The sequence below is a fragment of the Bubalus kerabau genome, chromosome X (genome assembly GCF_029407905.1).
Source record: "Bubalus kerabau isolate K-KA32 ecotype Philippines breed swamp buffalo chromosome X, PCC_UOA_SB_1v2, whole genome shotgun sequence".
In the NCBI taxonomy this organism is placed as follows: domain Eukaryota; kingdom Metazoa; phylum Chordata; class Mammalia; order Artiodactyla; family Bovidae; genus Bubalus; species Bubalus kerabau.
This window is the reverse complement of record NC_073647.1, coordinates 91,234,466-91,257,903: the sequence shown is the minus strand read 5'-3', so window position 1 is coordinate 91,257,903 and position 23,438 is coordinate 91,234,466. Positions and strand designations below refer to the sequence as shown.

Sequence of the window (23,438 nt, the reverse complement as noted above, 5' to 3'; positions counted from 1 at the left end):
GCCGGCCCCGAGGGCCGAGGCTGGAAACAGCCGTGCACTCCGGCAGGGAGCCCAGCCACCCGCGGGGCAGATCACCCCTCCCGCATACCGGGACCCGCTCATTCTCTAGGGAGCAAACTCTCCCTTTCCCTCGCAGGGCTAGGGCCTTAGTCTCGGACTTTCAGCGGGACTCTGGTGTCTCTATGCCAGAGGTGGGCGGAAGGGCGCGGTGGGTGCTGGGAAGACATCCCTCAGCTAGCGGCTCGGCCGAGTTCTCGAGAGCCCGAAAAGCCGCGGCGGAGACCCGAGGGACCAGCCCAGCCGGGATGTTGAGGGCAGAGCGGCCCTTGCCCAAACTGGCGGCTCGACCTGGCCCCAACTCCTACTTCTCCAATGCGGGACAGAGAGCCTAGAGAAGCCAGCGCTGAGCTCCGTCTCGTGCCCCGCCTGGGCCCGGCCCCCTCCGGTGCCACTGAACCTCCCTCCCTACCTGGCCCGGCCCCCGGCCCAGACCCGGCCCTCTACGGCTCCTCTGGGCTCCAGGTTGGCGCAAACAAAGCCCTGATTGACTGCCCGGAGGGGCGGGCCTCGCTGCCGGGCCGCCTCCTCCCATCCGTGCCCCGCCAGGGATTTGCCGGGAAGGGCGGGGGCGGAGGGGGAGAGACTGGGGTGGGGGGGCTGTTGCGCAGGACTGTGGGTGGGGGCTGAGCTCCTGAGCTCGAGAAAACTGTGCCCACCGTCTGTCTGAGCTTGGGCTGTGTCCTCCAAGTCCCCCTTAAGCCCAAAGGGGGTACATAGGGATTACTGAGGGCGAGATGGGGTTCTTAGGGGCCATCTCTCGTCCTGGGGTCCCTGGGGAGACCCTAGTTCCAGGCTACTGGTGAGGAAGGAGAGAGAGTGGGAGTAAAGGATAGGCGGGGTCTTCCCTGGGGATTCTGGGTTGATCAATGCTCGTTTGGAGCCTGCAGGGAGGAGAGGGAAGGAGAACAGGATAGTTTATGCTCTCGTTTTTCCATTTTAACTATCCCTCTACTGGGCTTCTGGACTAGGAGAACGGGATTCAGTAGTTCGGAAAGGGAGTTGAGGAAGGCAGTGGCGAATTGAGGAGGAGGTAGGCAAGTGTGAGGAGGAGGAGGAAGGGCTGGAGAGAAGAGCGAGGCTGTAGGGCTGCCTGTTGACGGAGGAAGAGGTTGAGGGGGAGGGAGAGGAGGAGGAGGAGGGGGAGGAGAGAGATGACATGGGGAGAGGAGGAGGGGGATTGGACGGGGGAGGAGGAGTAGAGGGCTCGAGGGACCGTCTGTCTCGGGACAGGCTGGCCAGCTGGGGCGCGGAGCCGGGAGGAGGAGGCAGCAGCAGCAGCGCTTGGAGCAGCAGCAGCAGAAACAAGTACCAGCCACAGAGCGGCTCCTCCGGCCCGAGCAGCCACAGTCCCCCGGCCGCGATGGCGCTGCAAAGCCCGGCGAGCGAGGAAGCTAAAGGGCCCTGGCGGGAGGCAGACCAGGAACAGCAGGAGCCAGTGGGTAGCCCCGAGCCGGAGCCGGAGCCAGTGCCAGTGCCCCCACCCGAGCCCCAGCCAGAACCTCAGCCGGAGCCCCAGCCCCTACCGGACCCTGCACCGCTGCCGGAGCTGGAGTTTGAGCCTGAGCCGATGCACGAACCCGACCCTACACCCACGGTGGAGACCCGCGGCACCGCGCGTGGCTTCCAGCCCCCCGAAGGTGGCTTCGGCTGGATGGTGGTCTTCGCTGCCACCTGGTGCAACGGCTCCATCTTCGGCATCCAGAACTCCTTCGGGATTCTTTACTCCATGCTGCTGCAGGAGGAAAGAGAGAAAAATCGCCAAGTGGAGTTCCAAGCAGGTGAGCGGCCCCGCGCGCCCCACCTGGCGTTCTAGGCAAGGGTGTTCGTTCGGCTGCTGCAGATCTCATATCTCCTGGCCCGAAGCGCCCCTCTATAGTGCGCCGCTTGGACTTATCGCAGTTACCCCTAGCCCTTAGCGCTGCTAGGGCGCGGGTTGCCTGGCTCTGGGCAGCCTCGGCTGTGGAGACTAGCTGCAAGAAATCCCGGGGGGTGGGACCTGGGACCTTCGTTGATCATACACAAAGAATGAACTTTTTTGTTCTGGTACATATCCAGACGCACCCTTCGGGTTTGTTTAAAGTACTCTGAGCGTCTGTACAGGGGGGAAATATTTGCAGAAAGGTTTTTGTTATTGTTGTTGTTTTGTTTTGTTTTCGGGGGGAGGGGGGAGGCGAAGTATGAGGCCATGGAGAGAGGAGAGAGTTGGAAGGTTGGGAGGACTTTGAGAGAAATACAGTACCTCAGATGTCCGCAGCAGCCTCTGTTTCTGTACAGGAAGTGGAGGTGTTTTCTGTCAAAAGCACTTTAGGAATCCTGATGACTGAGCGAAGAGTCAAACACATGGCAGGCGTGTGTATCTGTTGGAGAGAGAGGAAGGGAAGGAAGAAGTGCGAGTGGCGAGGTGTGCGCGCGTCTATTTGCCCGCAGTGATTACTGCCTAACAGGGCGGGCTGTCCTCTGCCACACTGAGGGAGCGAGCGGATCTCTGTGCCCTCTGAGCTGAACCCCAAACCAGGCAGGGAGGCAGTCTCCAGAGAGGCGTGAGGCGGCTGGCAGACTGGGCCCTGAGACTCACTTTGCACCGCCTCCAACCTCAGCCTTGCCCTCCCTGGCGCCTCGCGCCTCTTCGCTATCCGCGGGGTGCCTCGTTAGTCTTTAGCCAGAAAGCCGGCCTCCACCCCTCCTGCCTTCGGGTGGTGCTGACTTGGTCTTCTTCCCTAAGACAAACAGGGCTGGGGGCATAGCTCTCGCTGTTCAAAGCAGGCTGCAGGACCACAGGATTGTGCGCTCCTCCCACTGAGCCTGCCAGTGGACTCAGAGAAGTTAAAGTAGCCATCCGGCTTTCTCAGCAAGCCGCCGGTGAAGCCCGTAAGCCGTTTTGATAAGGAGTCTCAGGAGCGAGCTGAAGGGCTTGGGATGCCTTCCTCAAGGCTCACTCCCTCTTGTGGCTCCTCAGGACAGCTCCACTCTAGACCTGTCACAAGTTCAAAGCTTAGAATACGTGGCTTTTAAAAACGCAGCTCAGAATGTGTTGCCTTGGGACTGAAGGGTTCCCTCCTCTCCCCACCCCCAAACACACACACTTCTGCTGCTCTCTGAGGAGCACTGGGGATTATTTAGTAAATAGAAACCTTGAATTCTGTGGGCATCCACCTGTGGATTCTCTGAGCCCTTGGAGAGCCTCTCCTACTGCTCTCAATCAAGGACTCTCTTGTTTTTTACTTTGCAGATTCACTGGGCTGCCCTTAAAGAGGTTCTGGGACTCTTGGTGCCCCTGGACTTGTGACCCATTGGCATCCTAATGTGCAGGCCCCACTTGAAAGTTTGAGTGCGTGTGAATGGCTGTACAAGGCAGTCACAGGACTTCCCAGGCTGCATTGATGCCTGAGTGGAGGGGGTTCCTGACTGTGTGGAACATCTGGGCAGAAGGTCACTACCACACTCACCCCTGGGACTACGTTTTCCTTGCTTTGATGCAGTTCAGGGGCTCTTGGGAAGGCAGCCAAGGTAGGGTCTCTGGCTTTTGCCTAGATTACCTTTTAGGGCACCTGCTGAGCACTGCCCTGTGGTTAAAGACGGGCTGTTGGCCTTTTAGGTCAGTGGTAAAGTCTGGGGAAAACTTCACGCGAGGTCGTGGGGAATGGGCTGAATTTAGACCCTGGCATTCATGTGAGTGAGCAGGCCTAGAGCGGGGGCCTTGGGAGTGTGAAATAAAACTTGGAAAAACCACTATTTTACCAGGAAGAGGTTCACTGCTGGGGAACAAACTTCAAAGTAGGTGATCATAGGGGACTCAGGGGGAGGGCTGGCTGTGACTTTCCGGTCAAGACCTCACAGTGAAACTGGGAGGTGGGGGTGGCAGTGAGCTGTACAGAGGTGTGGCTGGCGTGTACTCTGACACAGACTAGGTCCATTGAGGGGCTGGGGTTACTTGTTTAAATTATGGTGAGTATGGGTCAGGAAAGGATGGAAAGGAATTTGGTATATCCCTAGGGTCTCAAACTACTTTGGCTTGGGTCCTTGCTGTGTGTGTCTTGAATTCATGAAAATTCTTTTTGATACTAGAGGCTCTGGGGAGCACCTCAGTTTTTATTTTTAAAATGTCAGGAGCCCCCCACTACTTTCCTTAGTTCCTAGAAAATCTTATCCTCACCACTACCCTTCTTGAGCCCCTCAACTTTCCCAAGCAGCCATTTAGGTCCTGAGATTCCAAATATGTCTCTGCCTCCCTACACTTTCTGCAGTTTACTCAGAATTTCTCAGCTACCTGTGCCACATTACTGGTGTCTCAAAGGGATAGAAGAAGCCAGTAGAAGCTTGCTGAGATCTTTGTTAGCCAGTGTTTGCCTAATAGCCATTCTGGGGAACATGGAATGTACACCCATACAATCAAGCAGGTTGGTGCATTGTCTATTTCTATTAATGTCTGACATGCATTCCATCTCTAGAAATCTATGAATTAAATATTTGGAAGCACCCCCACAGCCCAAATTCTCTTTGGCTAGGCCTATGGCCCCGCGCATCAGAACAAGACCCAGTTTCCCCCTCAGTCAGTCTCTACCATCAGGAAGCTTCCATAAGCCTCTTATCTTTCTCCATCAGAGGGCAGACAGACTGAAAACCACAATCACAGAAAACTAACCAATCTAATCATATGGACCACAGCCTTGTCTAACTCAATGAAACTATGAGCCATGCCATGTAGGGCCACCCTAGACAGATGGATCATGGTGGAGAGTTCTGACAAAATGTGGTCCACTGGAGAAGGGAATGGCAAACCACTTCAGTATTCTTGCCTTGAGAACCCCATGAATAGTATGAAAAGGCAAAAAGATAGGACACTGAAAGATGAACTCCCCAGGTTGTTAGGTTCCCAATATGCTACTGGAGGTCAGTGGAGGAATAACTCCAGAAAGAATTAAGAGATGGAGCCAAAGCAAAAACAACACCCTGTTGTGGATGTGACTGGTGATGGAAGCAAGGTCCAATGCTGTAAAGAGCAATATTGCATAGGAACCTGGAATGTTAGATACATGAATCAAGGTAAATTGGAAGTGGTCAAACTGAAGATGGCAAGAGTGAATGTCAACATTTTAGGAATCAGCAAACTAAAATGGACTGGAATGGGTGAATTTAACTCAGATGACCATTATATCTACTACTGTGGGCAAGAATCCCTTAGAAGAAATGAAGTAGCCATCATAGTCAAGGAAAGAATCTGAAATGCAGTACTTAGGTGCAATCTCAAAAACGACAGAATGATCTCTGATCATTTCCAAGGCAAACCATTCAATATCACGGTAATCCAAGTCTATGCCCAACTAGTAATGCTGAAGAAGCTGAAGTTGAACGGTTCTAGGAAGACCTCCAAGACCTTTTAGAACTAACACCCAAAAAAGACGTCCTTTTCATTATAGGGGACTGGAATGCAAAAGCAGGAAGTCAAGAAACACCTGGAGTAACAGGCAAATTTGGCCTTGGAGTACAGAATGAAGCAGGGCAAAGGCTAATAGAGTTTTGCCAAGAGAACACACTGGTCATAGCAAAAACCCTCTTCCAACAACACAAGAGAAGACTCAATACATAGACATCACCAGATGGCCAACACGAAATCAGATTGATTATGTTCTTTGCAGCCAAAGATGGAGAAGCTCTATACAGTCAGCAAAAACAAGACTGGGAGCTGACTGGCTCAGATCATGAACTCCTTATCACCAAATTCAGACTTACACTGAAGAAAGTAGAGAAAACCACTAGACCATTCATGTATGACCTGAATAAAATCCCTTACGATTATACAGTGAAAGTGAAAAATAGATTTAAGGGACTAGATCTGATAGACAGAATGCCTGATGAACTATGGACAGAGGTTTGTGACATTGTACAGGAGACAGCAATCAAGACCATCCCCAAGAAGAAAGGCAAAAAAGCAAAATGACTGTCTAAGGAGGCCTTACAAATAGCTGAGAAAAGAAGAGAAGTGAAAAGCAAAGGAGAAAAGGAAAGATATACCCATTTGAATGCAGAGTTCCAAAGAATAGCAAGGAGAGATAAGAAAGCCTTCCTCGGCAATCAGTGCAAAGAAATAGAGGAAAGCAATATAACAGGAAAGACTAGAGATCTCTTCAAGAAAATTAGAGATACCAAGGGAACATTTCATGCAAAGATGGGCTCAATAAAGGACAGAAATGGTATGAACCTAACAGAAGCAGAAGATATTAAGAAGAGGTGGCAAGAATACACAGAAAACTGTACAAAAAAGATCTTCATGACCCAGATAATCACGGTGGTCTCATCACTCACCTAGAGCCAGACATCCTGGAATGTGAAGTCAAGTGGGCCTTACAAAGCATCACTATGAACAAAGCTAGTGGAGTGATGGAATTCCAGTTGAACTATTTCAAATCCTGAAAGATGATGCTGTGAAAGTGCTGCACTCAATATGCCAGCAAATTTGGAAATCTCAGCAGTGGCCACAGGACTGGAAAAGGTCAGTTTTCATTCCAATCCCAAAGAAAGACAATGCCAAAGAATGCCCAAACTACCACACAATTGCACTCATCTCACATGCTAGTAAAGTAATGCTCAAAATTCTCCAAGCCAGGCTTCAACAATACATGAACTGTGAACTTCCAGATGTTCAAGCTGGTTTTAGAAAAGGCAGAGGAACCAGAGATCAAATTGCCAACATTTGCTGGATCATTGAAAAAGCAAGAGAGTTCCAGAAAAACATCTATTTCTGCTTTATTGACTATGCCAAAGCCTTTGACTGTGTGGATCACAATAAACTGGAAAATTCTGAAAGAGATGGGAATACCAGACCACCTGACCTGCCTCTTGAGAAACCTATATGCAGGCCAGGAAGCAACAGTTAGAACTGGACATGGAACAACAGACTGGTTCCAAATAGGAAAAGGAGTACATCAAGGCTATATATTGTCACCCTGTTTATTTAACTTATATACAGAGTTCAGTTCAGTTCAGTTCAGTCACTCAGTCATGTCTGACTCTTTGCGACCCCATGAACCACAGCACGCCAGGCCTCCCTGTCCATCACCAACACCCGGAGTCCACCCAAACCCATGTCCATTGAGTTAGCGATGCCATCCAACCATCTCATCCTCTGTTGTCCCCTTCTCCTCCTGCTCTCAATATTTCCCAGCATCAGGGTCTTTTCAAATGAGTCAGCTCTTCACATCAGGTGGCCAAAGTATTGGAGTTTCAGCTTTACCATCAGTCCTCCCAATGAACACCCAGGACTGATCTCCTTGAGGATGCACTGGTTGGATTTCCTTGCTGTCCAAGGGACTCTCAAGAGTCTTTTCCAACACCACAGTTCAAAAGCATCAATTCTTCGGTGCTCAGCTTTCTTTATAGTCCAACTCTCACATCCATACATGACCACTGGAAAAACCATAGCCTTGACTAGACGGACCTTTGTTGGCAAAGTAATGTCTCTGCTTTTCAATATGCTGTCTAGGTTAGTCATAACTTTCCTTCCAATGAGTGAGCGTCTTTTAATTTTAAGGCTGCAATCACCATCTGCAGTGATTTTGGAGCCCAGAAAAATAGTCTGTCACTGTTTCCGCTGTTTCCCCATCTTTGCCATGAAGTGATGGGACTGGATGCCATTATCTTAGTTTTCTGAACATTGAGCTTCAAGCCAAGTTTTTCACTCTCCTCTTTCATTTTCATCAAGAGGCTCTTTTGCTCTTCACTTTCTGCCATAAGGGTGGTATCATCTGCATATCTAAGGTTATTGATATATTTCTCCCAGCAATCTTGATTCCAGCTTGTGCTTCCTCCAGCCCAGCATTTCTCATGATGTACTCTGAATATAAGTTAAATAAGCAGGATGACAATATACAGCCTTGACGTACTCCCTTTCCTATTTGGAACCAGAGTAGAGTGAGAGTGAAGAGGAGAGTTAAAAAGTTGGCTTAAAGCTCAACATTCAGAAAACTAAGATCATGGCATCTGGTCCCATCACTTCATGGCAAATAGATGAGGAATAGTGGCAGATCTTATTTATTTTGGCTCCAAAATCACTGCAGATAGTGACTGCAGGCATGAAATTAAAAGACGCTTACTCCTTGGAAGGAAAGTTATGACCAAACTAGACAGCATATTAAAAAGCAGAAATATTCCTTTGCCAACAAAGGTCTGCCTAGTCAAGGCTATGGTTTTTCCAGCAGTCATGTATGGATATGAGAGTTGGACTATAAAGAAAACTGAGCACCGAAGAATTGATGCTTTTGAACTGTGGTGTTGGAAAAGACTCTTGAGAGTCCCTTGGACAGCAAGGAGATACAACCAGTCCATCCTAAAGGAAATCAGTCTTTAATATTCATTGGAAGGACCTATGTTGAAGCTGAAACTCCTATACTTTGGCCACCTGATGTGAAGAGCTGACTCATTTGCAAATACCCTGATGCTCAGAAAGATTGAAGGTGGGAGGAGAAGGGGACGGCAGCAGATGAGATGGTTGGATGGCATCACCGACTCAATGGACATGAGTTTGAGTAAACTCAGGGAGTTGGTAATGGACAGATAGGCCTGGTATGCTGTAGTCCATGGGGTCGTAAAGAGTCAGACATGACTGTGTGACTGAGCTGAACTGAACTGAATATCTTCACAGCCCTAAAGCTGTGCTGATCGGCTTAATGGGCCTAAGGTTCTGCAGATGATTGGGACTATTATGAAGGTGCCCTCCAAAAAAGGTTGTTTTGGTGTTTAGGGGCTAACTCCACATCATAGTGGTCTCTGGGCATGGGAAAAAGTCATAGAAAGTGTAAGGAAAGTGGAATTCAGGGCATTCTAGAGCATGCAATGTCCAGTCTTTGTGAACTCTGTGGTGCCTACAGTTCTGTGGTGACAGTGTATCTTGTCCTTTCTCTTCACCTATTTTGAAAAGGAAACCAGCTTTCCCTGGGTCCTAAGCCTGTGAGGACCGGCAGGCAAAAAGTCCTTGAGATAAAGGCAAGTGACCAAGGTCTGATTTAGGGGAAAAAGGAAAAGATCAAGAGAGAAATGAGCCTATACTTTTTGTAGAGCTTGTGGGAAATTTGTGAGTTCCCCTAACCCAGACCAAGCAGCATATAAGACAGGGGCAACCCAACAATTTGATGGAAGTCTGTAATGCCCGCCTGATATGAGAATGGAGACTTTGGGGGGGAAGAAAGAGCAAGGTAGCATTGGTTGCAGGCCTCAGAACCCTAAAATGAGTTCAATCAGAGGCAGGTTAGGGTTGGGGGTCCAGAAGACAAGGCAGAACAAGTCAGAGTTGTTAACACTGGCTCCAAGCTTAGGTCTTTTTGGACATGCCCTAGAGTAAGCTCAGCACCCTGTACTTTCCACCTTGACTTCCAATCTAGCACTGAGTCATAAAACATGATGGGAGGCATCTTTTCCTTGGCAGTTTATAAGCATGACCCTTGTAGTCTCCCAGGTAGGGGTGGGGGGATGTCTCTCACCACCCAGAGAAAGGGGTAATAATGGTCAGGAAGGTTCATTATTGGGTACAAGATAGTTCATGCTCATGGGTCACTCTGATGGAGACAGAATTTTCTAGGCACGGGATAAATGATACATTCTGTCTTTGAGCAAAGAGTCCCAAAGATAGGTGAGACCAGGGGTAATTTAGGCTATCTTTCTCTTCCTTGTTTTAGAAGCTTTCATTGCTTAGTTCAGTGTTTCACTGGGATGACCACTAAATTGCTGACTTTGGAAGCCAGGTATCTTTCAAGCAAATGTGCCAATGTCCTGCCTTTGGCTGAAGGCCTTTGCCTACTGTCCATAGAAGACAGAGGTTGGCTCAGAGAACCAACCTTGGTCAGCCATAGAAGGTTGGCTCAGAGCCTGCTATGGAGCTTTGGGACACAGGGCCAGACATCTTTCAAGCCAATCCTCTGACTCCTCTCCAATCAAACTGGGTCCCAAACTGAGACCCTGACTCATACTGGAGGGGATGAGGAAGAGAGGTTGGGGGTATTTGGAAGCCGACCGGGGGGTGCTTGTTTGAGCTGGAGTGGCTAATTGAAGTTAGATCCCTGGCTTGTGACCTCAAGTGCTCATTCTAAGTCTAAATCTGGATCCTAATGGGTTGGTGATCTCAGTAATACCAGCTGGGCAGTGACTAGGAGTTAGACAACTTGTGCCCCTGACTTGCTCTGTGACTTTGAGTAGTCACTTTACCTCTCTGTACTTCTGTTTATCTAGTTGTAAAGTGAAAGGGTTTGACTAGATGAATACTAGATGAACTTCTTAGCTCTTCTGTTCTATCCTTCTAAAATTATATGATATTTTATTCTTTACTATTCACTTGGCATAAACTTTGACTCATTCAAACAAATGGAAATATGCTAATCTTCCTGAATGGGGGTTTGAATGGGTTGGGAGGAGATTGGGAAAGCAAAGAAAAGCTATACAGACAGCATTTCTCCATGTTGTATGTACATATGCTACTCATATGTACCAATATTGGTTGAAAAGACCCACTTAAAAAAACACAGTATGTAATGGTAACTTCAGATTCACAACTGCTTCCCCCAGAATGTCTTGCTTAGCAAAGAATTGGACCTGCAAAAGAATTCTCTCAACTTGGCCTGCTGCAGGCCAGCAGAGTGGTTCTGTATGCTGCCGTTTCCCAGCATTTGAGCCTATTCCTATAAAGCATTAAACTGAAAGCATTCCCTTAAGCCTCAGTTTGGACCCCTCTCCTGAAACTTAATTTTCTACAGCTCATTCTCATTTCTCAGAAATGCATCGTTAGTATGACCTTGGTTTGCTGTTACTTCAGGATAGAAGAGTAAACCAAGATTTATAAATTCAATAAAGTGGTTTCCTTTAGGGGACTTCAGACAGGGCATCCTTACAGCTAGCTAAGGGCTGCTGCCTGGTACTGGGTGTGCGAGAGCTGCTGCTTGTCATCCTAGAGAAGGCCATATTCATTATTCCTAATTTCTGAGCAACTTCAGTTTCACTCAGGGTTTACTGAGAGTGACTACTGAAGTAGCAGGCACAGAGCTCTCTCTTTTCTTTTTTCTGAATTTATACTTGCTTTGGAAATATTTCCTCCAGTGCCATGAAGAGTAAATAAGCAGATGGACTGTCAGCATTTGCAGAAACATATAAAGGATGTCATCTGTACATTTTCAGCAGACCAGTTTCCCAAGAGAGTGTGTCACTTTTCCCATCAGCATCTTTTTGTTTTGTTGCATTTTTTAAGATTTTGTTTTTGACTGTGCTGGGTCTCCGTTGCTATGCCAGGGCTTTCTCTAGTTGCGCTGCATGGGCTTCTCATTGTGGTGGCTTCTCTTGTTGTGAAAGACAGACTCTAGGCCCATGGGCTCAGCAGTTGCAGCTCAGGCTTAGTGGCCTCGGGGCATGTGGGACCTTCCCAGACCAGAGATCAAACCTGTGTCCCCTGCATTGGCCTCCAGCTTCTTAACCACCGGACTACCAGGGAAGTCCTATTTTGCATTTTGGAAAAAAAAAAAAGAATCATTTACTCTTTTCATATTGTGTGAAAGATGGAGTGGGATTTCCTGTTTTGAAAGGAACTGTCTCACCTGGGACTGAATGAGTAAACCTTAGAGAAAACACTTTTTTCATAAAATGTTCATGCATACACACACATACACATACACGTACTCTACACCTCAAGCCATGGATTATGAGTATTCTGCCTGAAAAAGTCTTTTCTCGTCTGCTTATGGAATTAGGTTTTAATGTAACAGAAGCTTCTGTAGGGTTTGTGTGAGACTAGTACAAAGGGCCCAGACTGAGAAAACTTGTTAAGGAGGAGTGATGGAGAGAATATGGTCAGCCTAGATTGTACCTCTTGGCATGGATTCTTTGCAACTCCCCTATAGTAGTGCTTGGAAACATTTATATAAATTTCTTTCTGCTTCCATCCTCCCCTTATCCTGCATCCCATTCAAAATTTATTGGGAAGAGGGTTTAGGATACTCCAGCCCTCTCCCATTTTAAGGGTGAGAGAGGACTAAGCCTAGGGATGTTTAATCATTTGCCTTGAAGTCGAGGTATTGCGATTACTAATATGAAATCACTTGACACTTATCTGTGGGTGGAGAATGTGGCCTGCTTGGGTGGCTTGAGGAAGTACATGCTTTTTTACCCTAGTAGTCTTGCCCTTCTCTGTTCTCTTGTTTGCTTTTTCTGGGGTTGGTAGAAGAAGGGATAAAAATGGCTATCCCAACCGTATATTTTCTTGGCTCCTCCTATTTTCATAGGGCATTTGTAATACCTCTGTTTGATATGCCATCCTTTTGCTCCTAGTATTGTTCTTTCTTCTTTCTTTCCCTCACTCAATTAGAGGAACAACTAGGGTTTCAGATGTTGTATAGTCCTTACTCCAGACTGGATCTCAGGCCCATTCCCACACACCCTGTGGAAGTGTCTCTTTCCCCCTTTCCCCTCTCTCTTACTCTCCACTTTCTGAGGGAAGAGCGACTTCCTATGGAACACTCAAGAGTGTAGAAGTTATCGCCTCTGGATTTTTGCAGTAAGATCCACAGCCCTGGGACCCCAGTCAAAGAGATAGTATTGTAGCAGGTCTTACTCAATAGTATTCAACAAATGTCCTGATCAGTTGCACCCTTTCTCTTCAAATCTGCACTCTCATTGTCCCTCAATTACTGAGCCTACTGAACTTCTAGAGACTTCAGATTGGTTTTTAGTAGCCTGAGGGGTTCTGAATAAAATAGAAATCTCCACTCTATTTTGATCCCCTATTAATCTCTCTTCTTGCAAAAAAAAAAAAAAAAAAAAGATACTACAGAATTGATTGTAGAGGAGTTGGAGGAGGGATGAGACAAACACACTAGACTTTAAAGTGCTTTTAGTGAGGATGGAGAGGGAGGAAATGAAACTCCAAGGTTAGTTGTTTCCCTGCAACTGAAGGGAAAAAAGGAAATGTCATTAAACCAGCAGTCCCCACAGAATCTCTTGTCCAACTTATCCTGTGGCTCTGTCCACCCACCTTCTGACCCAGGCTAGAAGGGTATGTACATGTGCCCATGTGTCCAGACCTGTGGGTGCATGTGTATAGCTGGGTGTGTGATATCTGTCTGGGCCAATTAGCACAGTTGCTTAGAATATGATGCCTATGAGATTCAGGTTACAATTTTAGTCATTTGTTTAGGTTACTGAGCTTCTTACAAGGAAAAGAACTATTCTTCTGTTCACCACTCATGCCCTTCATGTGTGGTTGCCACTGATTCCAAGAGGACTGGGTATAAGTATGGAGATGACTCCCTATAAACCTTTCTTATGAGGGAAAAAGTAACAAAGCACACAGCCTAGTGGTATCTGCTCTTTCACAGTGTGAAATTTCTTTGACATTTAGCTTCTTCCATCAAGCACGCTGATAATAATAATAGTAATTGATAACTTTTATTTAGCATTTATCAATTAATTCTGTGCTTCTTTGAGACCCCATGGACTATGCAGTCCATGGAATTCTCCAGCCAGAATATTGGAGTGGGTAGCCTTTCCCTTCTCCCCAGCCCAGGGATCGAACCCAGGTCTCCCACATTGCAGGCAGATTCTTTGCCAGCTGAGCCACAGGGGAAGCCCAATTCTGTGCTAGATATTATATTAAGCACTTTACATGTACAACTGATTTCAATTCTGAACAGCTCTATGAGGTAGGTACTATTATTTCCTCCATTTCACAGGTAGAGACAGATGCATAGAAATTAAGTAGCTTGCTTCAGCTCATATAGCAAATAATGGCAGAGCTAATATTTGAACCTAGGGAGTATGAATCCAGATATCATTTAATACATCTAAAGATGAGAGGGGCCAGGTACCAAGAACGACTACTACAGAGTTTTCCATTCCTTTAGCCTCCGGGCATCCTTATGATTAAGGGATATATGAGATGACCATGAAAGGGCTTAGTAAACAAAAGTCTGACAGTCTTGTGATATGTGGTATACTCTTCTAACCACTCATTTTACTCTACCTAGAGTCACGGGTCATTGGGTCCAAAATGGGCCAGAGAAACTGTCTCTTTTCAGTTGGTTAGCCTGAATGCCACATAAACTTTCAAGGCTTCGGTGTTCTCATCTTCATAGTGAGATTGATAGTATTTACTTTTATAAGACTGTGAAGGAGCATATGAGATTCTGTATGTGAGTGGTATTTGTCAGTTGTGAAGAGGTTGGTATTATTATTATCATTATCATCATCATCATCATCCAGTAGCCTTTTCCAGCTCCTAGAAAGTGAGTTGTTACACCTTTCTCTAAATATTTCTGGGAGAGGAATCAACCCCTCCCCACTCCATCTTGTCTCCATCTCCTGTCTGTATTCTTCTGCAATTTTACCCGGGTGTCTCATAGCTAAGGATTGGCCACTGGCCATGTTTCCTTTGTTCCTTAGTTCTCTAGGAGCCCAGGGAGAGGAGGGGCCAGATCCCAGGCCATATACATTCAAGGAAACAAGGCATGTTGAAATATTTACAGTTCTTGGCAGGAGCTCACAAACCTCCCTTTGAGTCAAGGACTGACTTTTTTCTTTTTCTTTTTCTTTTTTTTTAATAAGGATTACTAGGCATTGGGGGCAGATGGTGGGTGGAGTTAGGGTGTCATTTCCTCCCGAGGGTCTCTCACAGAGCCTCTGTTCTCCTGCAGGTAGTGAAAAGAAGGAAAGGGATATTTAGGGTCAGAAGGTCTGGGCCAGGGGACATTAAGCAAAGAAGGGACCTTGCTCCTTTGTATTCAGTTTTTGAGTGGGCCAATTTCCTTATGTTCTAAACAGGATAGCCCCAGAGAACAGAGGCCACAGAAGGCCAGAAGCCTGGAAGAGGCCTGCAATAGCAGTTTTGAGCAGCATTTTAGTGACTACTTAGGAACTTCCATTAAGACCATTTAGTAGGCAAATATTTATACCATCTCACGATGAAAATATTTCTCTTTTGTTGTTGTTGTTGTAAACAACAAAACTAAATTCTCAAGTCCTTCTTTGAGACAAGATTTCAAATATACTAAGACTTGCCATCTTGATTTTCAGTTATTTAAACATGTGAGTTGAAAGGCATTTTAGAGACTACCCATTCCTATCTATCTGGTTCCCATTTTATAGGAGAACTGACATCTGGAAAGATGTAACCTCAGTCAGTATTACAGGTAGATGATTGTAGTCAAGGTTGGTTTATAAGAGTAGTTGGGGATGGGTGTAAGAAGTAATGCTCCTGGCACCTTGGGAGTTCCTCAGTTCAATCACTGGCATACTGCCCACTTTATGTCTCCCTGAACTTTTCTAAAGTCAATCCACAGGCACTATGTTGCATAAAGAGACTGTATTGTGTTGTAATAGGTGTAATTTCATTTACTTAATATGAGACAAAATTCAAGAGGTGGGATGGTGAAAAGTCTCCCTGCTACATTATCTTAAAAGTGAAAGTCGCTCAGTTGTGTCCAACTCTCTGCAACCCCATGGACTATACAGTCCATGGAATTCTCTAGGCCTGAATACTGGAGTGGGTAGCCTTTCCCTTCTCCAGGGGGTCTTCCAAACTCAGGGATTGAACCCAGGTCTCCCACATTGCAGGCAGATTCTTTACCAGCTGAGCCACAAGGGAAGCCTAAGAATACTGGAGTGGGTAGCCTATCCTTTATCCAGTGGATCTTCCTGACCCAGGAATCAAACTGGGGTCTCCTACATTGCAGGCAGATTCTTTACCAACTGAGCTATCAGGGAAGCTACATTACCTTACAGCTACCTTGTTCCCCTCCCTAGAGGCTACTAATGATATCTGGGGTGTTCTTCCAAAGATATTCTGTATATGTACAAACAATTGTGTATGTATGTGTATACCCTATATTAAAAGTACAGTGGTAACCTGTAATTCACATTATCCTCCACTTTGCCTTTTATGTTGTTGTTCAGTCACTCAGTCATTGTCTGACTCTTTATGACCCCATTGACTGCAGCATGGCAGGCTTCCCTGTCCTTCATCATCTGCCAGAGTTTGCGCAAAGTCATGTCCATTGAGTTGGTGATGCCATCTAACCATCTCATCCTCCATTGTCCCCTTCTCCTCCTGCCTTCAATCTTTCTGAGCATCTAGCTCTTTTCCAGTGAGTCGGTTCTTAACATCAGGTGGCCAAAGAATTGGAGCTTCAGCATCAGTCCTTCCAATGAATATTTGGGGTTGATTTCCTTTAGGACTGAATGGTTTGGTCTCCCTGCTGTCCAAGGGACTCTCAAGAGTCTTATCCAACACCACAGTTCAAAAGCATCAATTCTTTGGTGCTCAGCCTTTATTATTGTCCAGCTCTCACATCCATACATGACTAATTGAAAAAACCATAGCTTTGACAAGACGGACCTTTGTCAGCAAAGTAAGGTCTCTGCTTTTTGTTTTTTTTTTTTCTTTGTACATATTTTATTTTTTTAATTTAAATTTATTTATTTTAATTAGAGGCTAATTACTTTACAATATTGTGTTGGTTTTGCCAACTCTGCTTTTTGATACACTGTCTAGGTTTGTCATTGCTTTTCTTCCAAGGAGCAAGCGTCTTTTAATTTCATGGGTGCAGTCACTGTCCACAGTGATTTTGGAGCCCAAGAAAATAAAGTCTGTCACTGTTTCCACTGTTTCCCCATCTATTTGCCATGAAGTGATGGGACTGATGGCATGATCTTTGTATTTTGAATGTTGAATTTTAAGCCAACTTTTTTCACTCTCCTCGTTCACCTTCATCTAGAGGCTCTTTAATTCTTCTTCACTTTCTGCCATAAGGGTGGTGTCATCTGCATATCTGAGGTTATTGATATTTCTCCTGGCAATCTTGATTCCAGCTTGTGCTTCATCCAGCCTGGCATTTCACATGATGTACTCTGCACAATAAGTTAAATAAACAGGGGTGACAATATACAACCTTGATGTACTCCTTTCCCAATTTTGAACCTGTCTGTTGTTCCATGTCTAGTTCTAACTATTGATTCTTGACCTGCATACAGGTTTTGCCAGAAGCAAATAAGGTGGGCTAGTATTCCCATTTCTTTAAGAATTTTGCATGATTTGTTGTGATCTATATAGCCAACGACTTTAGCATAGTCAGTGATGCAGAAGTAGATGTTTTTTTCTGAAAATCTTTTGCTTTTTCTATGATCCAATGGATGTGGGCAATTAGATCTTCTGGTTCCTCAGTCTTTTCTAAATCCAGCTTATACATCTGGAAGTTCTGTGTTCATGTACTGTTGAACCCTAGCTTGAAGGATTTTGAGCATTACCTTGCTAGCATGTGAAATAAGTGCAATTGTGCAGAAGTTTGAACATTCTTTGGCATTGCCCTTCTTCAGACTTAGAATGAAAATTGACCTTTCCAGTCTTGTGGCCACTGCTGAGTTTTCCAAATTTGCTGTCATATTGAGTGCAGCACTTTCACAACATCATTTTTCAGGATTTGAAAGAGCTCAACTGGAATTCCATCACCTCCACTAGCTTTGTTCATAGTGATGCTTTCTAAGGCCCACTTGATTTCACATTCTAGGAAGTCTGGCTCTAGATCAGTGATCACAGCATCGTGATTATCTGGGTCGTGAAGATCTGTTTTTGTACAGTTCTTCTGTGTATTCTTGCCACCTCTTCTTAATATCTTCTGCTTCTGTTAGGTCCGTACTGTTTCTGTCCTTTATTGAGCCTATCTTTGCATGAAATGTTCCCATGGTGTCTCTAATTTTCTTTTAGAAATCTCTAGTCTTTCCTATTCTATTGTTTTCCTCTATTTTTTGCATTGCTCACTTAAAAAGTCTTTATCTCTCCTTGCTGTATATCTTGAATATTATTACACAGTAAGTCTGTAAAATCATTGCTTTTTAAAAAAAATAACTGCACAGTATTCCATTATATAGATATGCTGTAATTTATTTATTCAGCACTCTGCTAATAGAAATTCAAACTATAACCAATCTTTGAATATAGGCTTTAGAATCAAACGTCACTAAATTCAAATACTCACTATATGGCTGGCCTTGACAAAGATTTTAACTTTTTGAAGTTTGAGTTCTCACATGTATAAAATACAGATAATAATAACATCAGTCATTATTGGGGTGGAGATTAAATGAGAGGAAGCATATAAAACATCTAGCATACAGCCTGGCACATACTAAGGGTTCAATAAATATTGAATAGTCATGCCCTGCTCATAAGCCTTTCCCATACTCTCCACCTTCAGTTCAGTTGATATTGATTCAATTCAAGTCAATAGGTGTTTATTACGTGTTAGGTTGGACCTTGGATGAACCAGAGAAGGAAAAGTCTCCCTCAAGAAGTTTATAATTTCTTTGAGAAGACATGACATACCAAACAACCACAGGTCACTGCTAGCTAGAAAAAATATGTATATGTGAAATTGAATGCAATTTTGGTGTGGTGATGTGGAAAAGGAGGACTTCCCTGGTGGCTCAGATGGTAAAGTGTCTGTCTACAATGTGGAGACCCAGGTTCTAGCCCTGGGTTGGGAAGATCCCCTGGAGAAGGAAATGGCAATCCCCTCCAGTACTATTGCCTGGAAAATCCCATGGACAGAGGAGCCTGGTAGGCTACAGTCTATGGGGTCGCAAAGAGTCAGACACGACTGAGCGACTTCACTTTCTTTCACTTTTGTGGAAAAGGAGAGGTAAGTGTAAGGGCCAAAGGAATCAAAAGAGCTTTGCTAGTACAGTTGTAACTTGAAAAGAGATTTAGCTAAGTGGAGAGGAGCCTATGAATTGGGTAGTGGTCAACTGAGACTTGCAAATTGGACAGATCGATTGTTACTCAAAATTGTTACTTTGCCCTCTGGAAGTCCCTGACCCAGCAGGTGGAGTGGTGTCAAAAGGAAGGGGGAGAGGAAAATACTGAGGACATTTAGAGAAAATGGTATGGGGAAGGGGGATGTTTGGATATTAGGCCACAAAATGAGGAGCCTGCAAGTGGCTTGTGGCAGAGCCCACCCAGCCTACACTATCTGCTCTTCCGTGTCAGCAGCCAAGCACTTTTTAAGAGGTCCAAGAAGAAGGATAAATGGTCTGAGAGTAGAAATAGCAGAAGCTCTCAGCCCCTCACCCTGAGTCCCAAATAGGTCCAGATGCTGTGAGCCCCAGGAGAGGGGGAGACAACTGAGTGATAATAATCCCTTCTCCATGTGGTACATTGTAATTTACATCTTAATTGATGTTTATCCTTGCAACAGAGACAGTTATGAAATAAAGTACTCAATTGAATCTCATCATGTGCCAACATCTTTGATAACAAGTGCTGTATTGAGAGGTTCCGGAAAATGAAAAGTCAGCGTGGTTTGTATTAGTCAGGGAGAAGTTCATGGCAGGGAAGGGCTGTATAGAGATTCATATTCCCATTTTATAGTTACAGAAAATGGAGAGCAGATTGAAGGTCATATACTTAATATTTAACAGAGCTGAAACTAGAAACCAGGGATCCCAATCCCATGTTCCATGGGGGCTGAGATGTAGGACCTCCCCAAAACCTGTAGGAATTTTCCCTTAACTTGATAGCAGCCTGAAACAAATTGGAATAAAAAAGCTAAGGGGGAGAGAAACAAGGGTCATGGAAGGAAGGATATGGGCATAACTAAGATCTGCTGGCTGAGGTCAAGAAAGAGCACCAGACTGGGAGTCAGGAGATCCAAGTTCTACTTCTGGCTCTACTACTGTGTTTGTGACCCTGACAAGTCTCTTCCACTTTCTGGGCCTTGATTTCTCCCCTTAAGCGATAAGAAAGCTGGGCCTCCCAGAAACTTAGTGGTGCTTAGAACCAATGGTTTATATAAACCAATGAGACATTGGGTGCTCCGTGGCAAGGGGTCAGAGGATATAGGGACAACTTCTCTGATGAAAATTGAAAACAGATACTCCCAGATTTGAGAAAAAGATGAGTCTTGGGAAGTGTAGTTATCCCATGATCTCTATTCTATCTTCTTGAAGAATTCCACCCATGAGAGGCAAAGAGAGAACATGTATGCCCAAGTGAGCAAGTACCTCAGTATGAAACTGAGATTTGGTGAGACAGGTTATGATATGCTGAGCCAATGCCTAGAACTCTCTCCTGAATATTCTCTACTAACATCACTTTTCTAAGATCTTAGCTTTATTATTTTTTTTAAAGAGAGTTTGTGTCTTATGGACAAAGTGCCACTGAAGTCCTACTTTCATGTAGTCCTCTTGAGTGAGAACTGACCCTGGAGCCCAACTGCCAGGGGAAGTCTGGCTCCACCATTTACCAGCTGTGTACTTAGGCAAGGGACTTAGTATCTCTGCGCCACTATTTCCTCATGTGTAAGAGGAGGATCGAGGAGGGCATGGCAACCCAGTATTCTTGTCTGGAGAATCCCCATGGACAGAGACGCCTGGCAGGCTACAGTCCATGGGGTCACAAAGAGTCGGACACGACTGAGCAACTAAGCACAAGGGGAGGATAACAAGAGTACTTACCAGTAAGATTGTTAGAAGAGTTATATATATCTCAGAATTATATATGTCTCAGAACAGTATGTGCTATAGAAGCATTTGCTGTTATTATCTCCCTAGTAAGCTAGTGTAACCCCAAGTGAGCCCAAGGGAGTTTAGCACCACTCATTTGGGAATTTTGAAGGTAAATGTGCCTTCTCAAGACACCGTCTGGGCTGCTCTGATGTTGGTCATTCCCAGGACCAGATTAATACCTTTAGAGGCCCAAGGCACTGTTTTTCCAATTGCCAAATTCTGGAACAATTCAATAAATTTGTAATTTTTTCATTTTGGGTGCTCTTGCTTTGTTGATGTCCTAAGCTTATACTTAGCCCACCTGTTGGATAATCCTGCACTGGCCACATCACCTATAAGCTCCTCCCTCAATTCTGGAAGGAACCAATGATTGTGGATGATCTACTCATCCACATACAACAATTTTTAACCTGAACAACTCCATCTACAATAAGGTGCTCTGTGCCCTGCCTCCTAGGAGCTTATTCTACCAAGCCCCTTGACCTCCTTGCCTATTGGGACATCCCGTCCTATTACTTGGAAAGAGGGTTTATCTTCTGGGGTGGGGGAGGGGAAGACAGGTGCCAGGAAGTCCCAAGAGGGATCCCCTGCAGGAAGCTGTAAACATTAGCAGGTTAAAATTCTGGTGACTAGTTGGGATGACTGAGTAGTAGAGACAGGGAATGGTGAGGATCCCCTGCCTCCAGATGACTAGGAGTCCCTCCCCACTTCCCTGAGCCCTGACTTCTACAGGACCTTCAAACTAATGATCCTGAAGATTTGGAGTTACTAACATTATCTCTACAACTCTTGACCAGGTTCTAACCATTCAAATGGTGAACAACAGGAAAGTTGTGTGTATTCCAAGAGCCATAGTGGTTTTTTTGCTTTGGCCTAGATTTTGCCTATGGAAAGACTAGTCAAAAGCAAGTTGTCCTTAAATTTTCTGGTTAACCAGCTGGAGGGACCTGTTGGCCAGGGTAAATGAGATTAGCAGGACCCCAAACAGGTTCATTTGTTGTTTTGCCCTGGGATGGCACCACTCACATTCAAGCCTAGCCAAGCCTGTGCTCCCTACACTATTCACAGAGTATCTCAAACATGGAAGGCTCAGTGGAACCGGTCAGACCAGATGTTGAGAGCCTGCAGCTTTTAGGAAGAGAAAGACAGACAGCCAGAGGATAGAATAAGGAAGGAACAAACCTATTGTCTTGGCTCCTAACCCTAGGAAGCCTCCCCTTAGGCTCCAGGGTAACACCAGCGAACACCCACTCAAGGGAGCCATGGCTTTTATGTGTCCCATGAGTGGAGTTGGCCATATCTCCAGGCAGGCCCAGAAACCTGAAAGCCAGTCTCCAGACCATGGTTCAACAGAGAATAGTACAGGTCCTAAAGCCCACTCCAGTACTCTTGCCTGGAAAATCCCATGGATGGAGGAGCCTGGTAGGCTGCAGTCCATGGGATCGCTAAGAGTCGGACACGACTGAGTGACTTCACTTTCCCTTTTCACTTTCATGCATTGGAGAAGGAAATGGCAACCCACTCCAGTGTTCTTGCCTGGAGAATCCCAGGGACGGGGGAGCCTGGTGGGCTGCCGTTTATGGGGTTACACAGAGTCGGACACGACTGAAGTGACTTAGCATAGCATAGCAAAGCCCTCTTTCTTTTCCTGGAAGTTGTTTCAACACTAACAGAAAAGATTACCTTGGAATGGGAGGTCATAAAAAAGATCCTGAAGTTCAAGTCCCTTTTGCCTTATTTCTCCTTGTGCTGTGTGTTATAGGGTAAGGAACAGGATCTGACATCAGATAGACCAGCATTAGAGTCTTAACTTTGTCATTTACCTAATTTTCAACCCATGGGCAGGTCATTTGGCATCTCTGAGCCTCAATTTACCCATCTGCAAAGCAGCGGTGGGAGGGGTAGTAATAATCTCTCACAGTCTTGTGATGAGGTTCAAATAAGAGGATGGATGTGACAGTCCTTTGAAAACTGATTTGAGCCTTATGTATGGATTATTGCCATGGCTGCCAGGTACAGAAGTTTATCTATAGATTTGCACATGTATTCATGCATGTAGAGCTGAATTGTGGCATAACCAAAAACACACATATGTATAAGCAAACCACTTATATGTACAAAACTATATAAATAATCATGACATAGGCAACTAAAAGCATACACATAGGCATACAGATACACATTTATCTATATTGACAGCCTCTTTCTCTTTCTGTCACATATATATCCACACATGAGCAGATGTATATGTATCTACGTATGTTTTTACATGCATATGTACATATATGTACCACCCCTAGCTGTACAGGTGAGCATACCCTTCCCTTCAGCTTCTCCTCAGACTATTCACTTTTCTAAGGGTCTGAGAAAGGTCCTGTTTGTTAATTCCCCCACTTCATACTGAAATTGTCCCTTTTGTCCTTGCTGGGGCTTCTTCCTTTGCTTCCATTTTGTTTACAGATTAGCACAGCTGCTGCCACAATTCAAGCTGCATAGTATGTGGTATCCACATGTCTGGAGAACATGGATCCTTATTCAGTTGCTCTGTGAATTGCACTCTATTATGCACAGTATATTATTATCCATATTTGACAGCTGTTTTATATTTTTTCAAAACAAGTTAATCTAGCCATGAAAATAGTCACTGGCCCACATGCCCTGAGGCTAAAAGAAATTAGGCAGAAAGCCTAATGAAAATTAGTCAGAGCCTAAATGAGGTTGAATCAATCAATATTTCCTCTCCGTTCTTCTCCTCCTCCTCCTCTTCTTCCTATTCCTCTCCTCCTTCTTCTCCCCCCTCCCCTGTCTCCTCCTTCTTTTCCCTCCTCTCTCTCTCATGGTAGTGGTAAGGGGAG

The 23,438-nt window shown here is 45.3% G+C and overlaps 1 protein-coding gene across 1 annotated transcript in view; it reads left to right on the top strand.

Annotated features, from left to right (window-relative positions):
- Positions 1-1,216: 1,216 nt before the first annotated feature.
- SLC16A2 (solute carrier family 16 member 2) overlaps positions 1,217-23,438 on the top strand; it is a 135,818-nt gene continuing 113,596 nt past the window's right edge. Inside the window, exon 1 of the mRNA XM_055563588.1 lies at positions 1,217-1,838. Coding sequence (XP_055419563.1) covers positions 1,217-1,838 — 622 coding nt within the window. The remainder of the gene's footprint in view (positions 1,839-23,438) is intronic.